This window comes from Idiotropiscis lumnitzeri, chromosome 2 (assembly GCF_059441095.1).
Source record: "Idiotropiscis lumnitzeri isolate Australia: NSW breed Sydney's pygmy pipehorse chromosome 2, RoL_Ilum_1.0, whole genome shotgun sequence".
Classification (NCBI taxonomy): domain Eukaryota; kingdom Metazoa; phylum Chordata; class Actinopteri; order Syngnathiformes; family Syngnathidae; genus Idiotropiscis; species Idiotropiscis lumnitzeri.
This window is the reverse complement of record NC_142392.1, coordinates 9,719,550-9,729,388: the sequence shown is the minus strand read 5'-3', so window position 1 is coordinate 9,729,388 and position 9,839 is coordinate 9,719,550. Positions and strand designations below refer to the sequence as shown.

Here is a 9,839-nt window from a genome sequence, read left to right as displayed (position 1 = left end):
TTACACATTTTCCCTGTCAGTGCTGTGTATGGTGTGGTGCCAGTATGCTTATTAAAACACCTATTTCTTGTATATGCTGCCTCCTGAACAGCATAGTGCCAGAGGCTTTTTGGTAAGTTGCAGTCAATAAGCTTACATCTGGCCATCTCAAAGAGAGTACGCCATTCCCTCTCAGCTACCCCATTCTGGTGTGGGGAATAAGGGCAGGAGGTTTCATGTCTAATCTTGTTCTTTCGTAGCAGTGTCTTAAAGTCTCCGTTTGTGAACTCTGTTCCATTGTCTGACCGTATGTATTTCGCAGTGCCATATGGTGCTACATCAGATAAGAACTTCTTGGTAGCTTGAAGAGCATCGCCATCATCCTTGCTTTCAAAAAATAAACAAACACCGCACCTGTATACACATCTGTAAAAGATTGCACATACTTAAAACCATCAATGGATTTGTTGCTAATCGGACCAGCTAAATCTGTGTTCACCAGTTTTAGCAATGTCTTTACCTTGTCAGTTGGATTTCGGTTTCTCGTTTGGGTGAACTTCCCTTTTATGCATACATCACATTCTTTATCAGGCTTGTGTTTCGCACCACTAATGTGCATGCCAACTGTTACATTTTGCAATTTCAATATATCCTCATAGTTGCAGTGCCCCATTATCTCGTGCCATGTCTGAATATCATGGCTGACTTTACACACATCGTTTTCATCACACTCTGTTATCAAGTAGTACATTCTTTTATACATATAAATGTCAAATGTTGGACCATCAGGTGCCGTAAGAACGTCTTCACCTTCCTTGAAGAAGACTTTGGCACTCTTAGCCGTAGCTCGCTTCACGGAAAACAGTTCTTGAGGCAAGGATGGGATGTAGAGGGCGTTCTTGAACGTAACTTTACACCGACGCCCCTTACTGACTATTCGACATACCTGTGCGTTTCCCTTGCCTTGTGCCAGCCCAAAAACACGTTTTCCATCTGCTAGTTCCATGCTGTGTTTCTCCGGCCTGAAATGGCTCACAAAGTTCTGAAACCGTCTTTTGTCATTCATAATGTGGGACGATGCACCTGTGTCCACAATCAGTACCTTTTGTTGAAATTGCTGTGCTGTCCAGTTGGTATTCTCAGTCTCCGTCTTGAAGGAGTAATCCTCACCTCCGGTTGCGCTCCTGGCGTCATCATGTTGCATTTCATGGCTGCCACCGGCGTCATCGTCTCCACCTTTTTGGACGCACGCGTACCGAGCGCTTTGTCCGCGCTTCTTCCGGCATGCTTTGTCCGCGTGTCCTGTGTGTTAACAGAAACTACACCAAATAGTCTTTGAGCAGTCATCTTTACGGTGACCCTTTTCGCCGCATCGCCAACACGCCAGCTCCGTCGGCGGTCTGCTTTTCTTCTTTTGCGCCGCCCGTGCTTTCATCACTGTCCCTCCGGCCTCCTCGGCGAGTGATCCCGTGTCTTCCGCTGCCTCGAAGTTCCATAATTTGGCCTTGAACTCCCCCAGCGAAACGTCCATTGAGTCGTGCGTCACCATTAACGTGAAAGGCTTATATTTTTCCCGTAGCCCTCTCATAATCATTGCCATCATCAACCCTTCGCTCGCCATATAATATAATGATATTCTGTTCAGCTCTGATGACTTATTCAGTCACAGTCTCTGTGTCCGCTTTCTTCAGCGCCGTCATCAATGTATAGGGAGACAATGCGGGGCCTACCTTTGCCGATATAGTGTTCTCTCAACACTGAGGGTTTCCAGGCCCTTGTCTTTTGTGTCTCTGAATATGAGTTGTTTGCGCCATTTCCCAAATGTTTATATTTTTATGGATAATGATTGCAAATATTTGTTTTTTGCCATTTATATGTTTGTGAGAAGAAATTATACATTTCTTTGTCTTTTGTAATTATTTTGATTTGTGGAGTGAAATGTGTCAACGTTAGAGGGCGCAATTCTTTATTTACTGTTATGCACGAAGAAGAAAGTGTTTTTTGGTTGAAGAAGAAATAAAGATGATGGCGAAGGAGCAACACGGTCTTTTTGCCGTGCTTCGACCATCAGTGTTTGTTCACGCGTAAAAAGTTGTTTTTATTCGCCACCAAACGAAGAGGTTGAACAACGAAAATAAGAAGAAACTAATTGAATCTAAAATAACCTCTACACATAGCATTTCCATGAGCTGCCCTCACATTCACAGCACTTCATGGACAAATACGACGAAGCACATTCTCCACATGGGCTGTAGAGGGAAATATACCAAATTGGGCACTGGAGGACTCACACAGACGCTATCAAAAGAAAAACACATTCCGAAAGACAGAACAATTGGAGATCGGAGCACATGCACATACACACGCACACACCGACAAGATTACAGAAGAATGCCAGCGGAGAGAGAGACGTAGGGGCCATCCGCCGGAGAAGGCCAGCCTTGGCGTGCCAGTCTTGGGGACCAGACGGGAATCAACTATCCAGACGATGACTAACCTGGGAAGGACCTTCCCTTGGACGTGGACCCGTGCCGTGGGAGGGAGCGAGGACGACCGATTCAACCGATTCAACCGACATTACACTTGACATAAAAAACTCCTATAAAAACTGAAGCTGGGCTTAAAGATGGCGCACATTTTTCGACTGTGCTCGCCAAGTGCAGTTTTCTCGTGAGATTAAGAAAAAGCCGCCCAGATACCAGTCTTTGTAATATTTCCTGAACTCCAGAATCTGAAGAAACTAAATATCGGAACTCTAATCAGTTGTTGAGTCTTTTTTTTTTACCCTTTTCTTGAGCACAAAAAACGAACACGCATTGGAGTAAGTTTGGCTTTTAAAGGTTGATTTACTAACTACTTCTTATTTCCACGGTGACCCAACTCCAACAATAACATGACAAATATTTGTCCTCTCATCAATATTTGCACAACAGAGTACTGAGTTTCGAGATCCTCACTATAATAGTTCTCAAAATTATATTTATTATCAATATACGTTAGTTAAGGGATATTTTATTGACAATATAATATCAATATACAAAGACAGAAAAAATTGGTGGTGGGGGGGCGCGAATCTTTTTCTTCTTGGTAGGGGCGGGCGTGAAATAATTGAGAAGCACTACTAGTATATGCAGACATGATATTCATACAATCTTGCAGCCCGATTGAACCACAGCATTGTTGCAAATTCGGTAGGAGAAACGTAAACGTCCCACTGCTGGAGCAGCAGCGGCTTCTCGGGGCAAAGGCGGAAGTGACGTCGGAGCTGACTCGCTTTTGTGGCGTTATTTTAATTATTTTGTTTCATTTTTTTTATCAACCGAATTAAAATATTACATAGAATATATATTAAAAGAGAACAGCCAGGTGTAAAAACAAACACAGAGGCAAAGAAATATATTTGAAAAATACGTGCTTAAAGCATGACGTCATAAGCAAGCGCGCAGCTTCCGAAGGACCTCGACCACATCCACTGACCCGTCCACACCGGAACAAAAACAGTCCACCACTAAATTCTTCTGATTTAGTGTGGAACTGACTGTAATTTTCACACAGAATGTCCAGTGCTACTCTAAAGGACTACGACATATTTCATTAAGTCTTTGTGTCCCGATAACCTCATCTTCGCGCGTTGATGCTTTTCGGCCTAGTTAGCTTAGCTTGCTAGCTAGCTAGCCGCTAACGAAAAGAGGCACATGACTCATCGCCAAGCAGAGATCAAGTGCGGATTTTTTGGAATTATCATTTGAAAATGTGTGCAAGAACGACACCCAAGTACAAAGAGGAACTTTGTGGAATAAAAGAAGAGAACGAGCAACATCTTCAACTGCTGGGCGAAGTTTGCAACCAGCCTCGTGTTGTGCCACTCAAAGCAGGTTTGTACACGTCTTACTCTCATTTGCTTTGTAAAGAACAACTTTCTATCGTTAAAAATATGCATCACAACATTAAGCTGTTTGGGGAAATCGTTCAAGGTTTTTGCCGTTTTATTTTTGAATATTGCCGTTTACTTGCAGGTCTGCTTAACATTTGTTTATGCCAAATGAAATCAGTGCCGAAAATATATGCCAAAGAATAACCATTTGTGGGGGGTAAACTCCGTGTTTTTTTCCCCATTTTAAAATTCGAACTGATTATTTAACATTTTACATATTCCGGTATTTATATGTTGCTAAAGAAATTAAGTTTGTCATGTCATTATGTTTCAAAACTATGCTGACAGATGTAGTGTATTTTTATATCCACTGTTGGAGTTGAGCCACTGAGAAAATGAGAAACATTTAGTAAATGAATCTTCAAAGCCAAACTTACTCCAATGCGTGTTCGTTTTTTGTACTCAAGAAGAAAAGGGCCAAATAAAGACTCAACAACAGCTGATTAGGGTTGCGATATTTTAGTTTCTTCGATTTCTGGAGTTCAGGGAATAGTACAAAGACCGATATCTGGGCGGCTTTTTCTTAATCTGACGAGAAACTATAATCAGACGAGTACTATCGAAAAATGGCGCGCTGATCTCAGCCCAGCCTCACATTTTATAGGAGGTTTTTTATGTCAAGGGTCATGTAGGTTGAATCGGTGGTCCTTGCTCCTACGTTCCACGTCCAAGGCTGACCTTCTCAGGCAGGCGGCAGTCTCTCCGTCTCTCCTGCTCACATTCCCCTGCAATCTCGTCAGTGTACAGATTGTGTGGTGTATGTTTTCCCAGATCAAATTGTTGTGTTTTTGGTGTTCCTGATCGCGTCCCTGTGACGTCCCAACTTGATATGTTTCATCTTCTATGGCCTATGTGGAGAATGTGTTTTATTGTATTTGTCCATGAAGTGCTATCTGGTTTGTCATCAGTTTGACCTGAGCAGACTGAATCTGTTTGTTCTGAATGAGAGTGTGGGTCATGAAAATACTATGTGTGCAATTTTGAGGTCTTACATTTAAACTAAGTCATAAAAATTTAGCATACGAATGCATCAGTAAACACCATGACTACAATCCCAGTCAATCTTATCGATGCACTGTACTTCTACTTTTATTTGATCAATGCTTTTTGTTTAATCAATGTTGAACATATTCAATAAATGTGAACCTGCTAAATTAAATAATTGACCTTCTGTCCCGTAAGTGTTTAAAATAATGCCAGCAATCGTAATACAAACCTTCAATATTCATGTCCGGTGTGGCCATTCCCTATAAGAAGGGAAGGCCGGAGAGAGGGGACACCTTTTCCTTTTTGCTTTTTGGGGAGACTTCTTTTGACATCAGCATGTGATGAGAATAAAATCTCTTTCTAACCAAAATGACTGTGTCAGAGAATTCTTTTCCATCACCAATTCTGCCACGCTCGGCGACCTGTCCGGAGGGAAGCTGAGCCAGACCCACACATAAACAACAAAATATACCACATTTTTGGCATTTTGCTCCATTGAGGGTCTCAGGGTGCTGGGGCGCAGGCGTTCAACAGCCGGCCGGCTGAACTTTAGGTGAGATGCTTTTACTCACAATGGGTGTTGTGCGCCTGTGTCCAAGCGGTCGGGGCTTTTGGCGTCGTTAAAGAGAGCTTGTGCGTGTGGGTCTGCTGGCTGATTGGTCATGGAAAATGTCCCTGTGTTAGTTTAAATTATTGTTTAAACAAGAGGCCTCCATAATGATTAAGACATTAAAAGATGTCAAAGTAACCACACTATGAAAGAACATTATAAAAAGTATATAAAAAAATAAATACATTTAAAAATTGATGATAGGAACTAAATAAATGGGGACTAGTGCGGGAGAAATGTGCAGAAGATAAAGAAAAGAAAGGTCTAGTGGTTAAAGAGATGAGAAATAAGAAGTGTAAAACTATAGCTATAGACAACATAGTCGTGAATAAGCTCAGTTTGAGCACAGACCCTGGCCAGGGTGTAAATTTTAGCAGGAAAATTATGAGCTGAAAATAGAAATAATGAAGACCAGCGCGCTTCCACGTCTCGTATTGGGCACTTTGTGGCATGGAACACAGTAAGGATCGAGGCGTACCGTTGTGTGGAGGGCCCGACGGTTTCGCTGGTACGTAGCAATCGTAATGCATTAAGTCTGGTCGTGGACCCGGGGTCTGACTGATGTTGTGCTCTGCTCCACAGCTTCTCCATTTTGTTTTTGCAACATCTGCGAAAGTTTTATATTATTGTGAAAGAAATTAAGTTTGACATGTCATCATGTTTCAAAACTATGCTTACAGGTTAATAGAAGGTCACAAAAACATGGACCTCTTAAACAGGAAAACGTGAGTTTAGTGGTAACAGAGTTGTGTCTATGCTGGCAGTTTAGCAGGAAGCCACAAAAACAGATGCACGTCTTGAACCGTGTTTGACAGGAAACCGTTTCGCAGATGTGTGACCCAAACATGTCTTGTAAGCTGAAACCGTTCGAACAACAGGAAGAGTGAGGACGGGTGTGATGAAGTCAAAGTGTTCATGTTTTTCCATTCTTTATGAGTTTGCATATTCAAATTGCTTTGCTGTGCTTCAATAAAACACCGCACAGGAGCGGGAAAGCTTTTCTCTTTGCCGGACTGCTCCTTGCAAGTGACAAAGACAATCTTGGCTGGGTGATTCATTTATGAAGGCTTGTCTCGTTTTTGGCAACCTCTCTGACATATCATGTTCAAGCAATTCCTTATGGAATGATTCAACCGGACTCTAAAAACTGTGCACACTGCGGCAATAAGATCAATGGAGGTTGATCAATGTTTGTGAATAAAACACAAATTATTACGTTTTTAAAAAAATCAAGTACGTATTGGTCTTATTTATGAACTTTGTACTGGCTTGGTCGTGTGAGAGTCAATGAACCTCGGGTGGTCCTGCACAGTTTTGTGTACATGTGCGTAGTTTCACCTCATCCAAACATTTAAAATACATTGAATGCATCCATCCAGGGTTGCACGGATCTCGATCAGTGAACAAGCGCATGCAGCAAGGAATGCATCTGCATCTTTGGCTTACAATGGGCTTAAAAAGGGAGAACGTCACAACCCCCTTTTCCACCAACAAGCCCTGGAGCATTTAGTTATATCTCTTAATGCAAAAAGAAATACTTTTATTTTACTTGAAGGATTTCTATTCTATCAATGACATTATGTTGCGATGGCCCCCAGTGGTCCCCATCAATAAGTTAGGGTCCCACAACAGGTGTTCCATCAGACGCACACAATAGCCTATGTGTGCTAACTTCAGCTCGCTTCCAGAAACTTCTGTGACTATGTCAGGAATGAAATCGGGCATCGGCCACAACGTGCTTCCTTTTTAAATGCTCGTTTATCACAGTTGTGCTGCTAAAAGGAGATTTACATCGTAGGACGTAATTTAGTGAAATGTCCCCATGGTCCGGTCCAAATCGGGGTCGCACGCATTAATCTGTGTGCAGCAGGCTCAAGTCAAGGTAGCACTGTAGAAAATAGGACAAAGTCGCCGCATGAGCTTTGACTTGACCAAACCAAATTTGTCTTTCTGTGTCCTGCAGACGTCAGTGAATATGATCTCTGTTCTGTGAAAGAGAAGCCAGACTGGACTCACATCAAAAAGGAGGAGGAAGAAGAGGAGATCAACAAGTCACCACTGAACGTTGTCCCTATAAAGACTGAAGATGAAAACAAGGATGACAGTGAGGACAACAGAGGGGCGGAGCCTACAAGCAGCAGTTCAAGTCATCACGTGACAACAGAAGATGACGAAGACCACTGGGCGCCATCACAAGCACATAATGAGGACACATTATCAGACGCTCATGATGATAATGATACGAATGATGATGATGCTGATGATGGGCAAGCCAAAGGTGAAAGGGCATGTCACACTGACAGTTGGGTATGTACTCACTGTGGGAAATCATTAACTTCAAAATTCTCTTTAAAACAGCACATAAGAACACATACTGGAGAAAAACCTTTTTCCTGCTCAATTTGTGGCAAAAGCTTTTCTGTAAAGTCACATTTAACAAGCCACACAAGAACACACAGTGGTGAAAAACCTTTTTCCTGCTCGGTTTGTGGCAAGAGTTTCTCTCAAAGGTCTAATTTAATAATTCACACAAGAACACACAGTGGTGAAAAACCTTTTTCCTGCTTAGTTTGTGGCATGAGTTTTGTTAATCAGTCAAATGTAAAAAGGCACACAAGAACACACACTGGAGAAAACCCTTTTTCCTTCTCAGTTTGTGACAAGCGTTTCTCTCGAAAGTCAATTTTAACATGTCACACAAAAACACACAGTGGTGAAACACCTTTTGCTTGCTCGGTTTGTGGAAAATTCTTCTCTGAGAAGTCTCAGGTAACAAGACACACAAGAACACACAGTGGAGAAAAGCCTTTTTCCTGCTCAGTTTGTGGCAAGAGTTTCTCTCAAAAGTCAAATTTAACAAAACATAGAAGAACACACACTGGAGAAAAACCTTTTTCCTGCTCAGTTTGTGGCAAAAGCTTTTCTGTAAAGTCAACTTTAAAATATCACACAAGAACGCACAGTGGAGAAAAGCCTTTTTCCTGCTCAGTTTGTGGCAAGAGTTTCTCTCAAAAGTCAAATTTAACAAAACATAGAAGAACACACTCTGGAGAAAAGCCTTTTTCCTGCTCAGTTTGTGGCAAAAGCTTCCTCCGTAAGTCAACGTTAACAATCCACACAAGAACACACAGTGGTGAAAAACCTTTTTCCTGCTCAGTTTGTGGCAAGAGTTTCTCTCTAAAGTCACAATTAACAGCGCACTCAAGAACACACCGTGGTGAAAAACTTTTTTCCTGCTCAGTTTGTGGTGAAAGCTTTTCTATAAAGTCAAGTTTAACAAGCCACACAAGAAAGCACACTGTAGTAAAACCTTTTTCCTGCTCAGTTTGTGGCAAGGGTTTCTCTCAAAATTCACAGTTAACAAGCCACACAAGAACGCACAGTGGAGACAAGCCATTCAGTTGCAGCGTTTGCGCTAAAAAATTCTTCACTAAACGTAGTGCTGAGAGACACGATTGTGCTGGTGAGAATTGCAGCGATCCTTGAAGATTAAAAAAATGAAAGAACCGACTCTTTGTGGTAAGATGTAAATGTGATTTTGAATAAAATATAAATTTAATTTTGCAAACCTCTTTTATTGACACTAATCCAATGTGATCAGTGTCAGAAGAAGCAATGTGTCTGAGTGATGATGATTTGTTTTGGTGTTTACATCAAACATTATGAATATGATTGCCTTTGCCTGGAACAACATTTTTTAACATTATGCTTTTCAGTTGTCTTTTTAATCGTACTTAATGGAAAAGGTGTGAGAAGAAACTGTGCTTATGAAATCGTTGCCTTCCACAATCATCAATAAAATCACTTGTTCCACTTGCTCAACTGGCCTTCATTATGCTGTGTAAAAAGGTGAAAAACTGAACTAGAAGTTGAACTATAAAAAGAACCAGACAGAGAAACGCAAATCGTCTCAGTTTCTCTCAACGGCAGTTAAGTTGAATACGTTTTTCAAGTTCGTATTTGGGAACTGTCAGAGAAGTTTCTGCAAAACAACTGGACAAGCCTTCTGACTGTACAACTGAATCTACCAGCCAAGATTGTCTTTGTCACTTGCGAGGAGTGGTCCGCCAAACCTCTCAGTGAGAAGGTCCAGAGAAAAGCTTTCCCACTCCTGTGCGGCGTTTTATTGAAGCACGGCAAAGTGTGACCCACGAAATATGTGGTCACAGTTTGGTTCATTTGGGATGGTTGATGTGGTGAAGGGAAATCCATTTTCCAGGTTGATTTGAAAAGTGTGCGTGTTTCGACAGCAGAGGGCAGTAAAGGAACAGCACGGTAACAGCGATGTGATTGTATCTTCACTACAGGCTGCAGTAAAGTGGTGCTGTG

At 41.8% G+C, this 9,839-nt stretch overlaps 1 protein-coding gene across 1 annotated transcript; it reads left to right on the top strand.

Moving 5' to 3' along the window:
- Nucleotides 1–3,449: 3,449 nt before the first annotated feature.
- On the top strand, nucleotides 3,450–9,227 carry LOC148341636 (uncharacterized). Its single transcript, XM_088288419.1, has 2 exons — nucleotides 3,450–3,854; nucleotides 7,474–9,227. The coding sequence occupies exons 1-2, from the start codon at nucleotides 3,731–3,733 to the stop codon at nucleotides 8,994–8,996; spliced, it is 1,647 nt and encodes a 548-aa protein (XP_088144545.1). The 5' UTR covers nucleotides 3,450–3,730; the 3' UTR covers nucleotides 8,997–9,227.
- The last annotated feature ends 612 nt before the right edge of the window (nucleotides 9,228–9,839 follow it).

Bases quoted from the DNA above. Each gene is read 5' to 3' on its own strand.
- LOC148341636 (XM_088288419.1), top strand. From the start codon at position 3,731: ATGTGTGCAAGAACGACACCCAAGTACAAAGAGGAACTTTGTGGAATA. The intron at 3,855-7,473 runs GTTTGTACACGT...TGTGTCCTGCAG, and splicing joins TGTTGTGCCACTCAAAGCAG to ACGTCAGTGAATATGATCTC.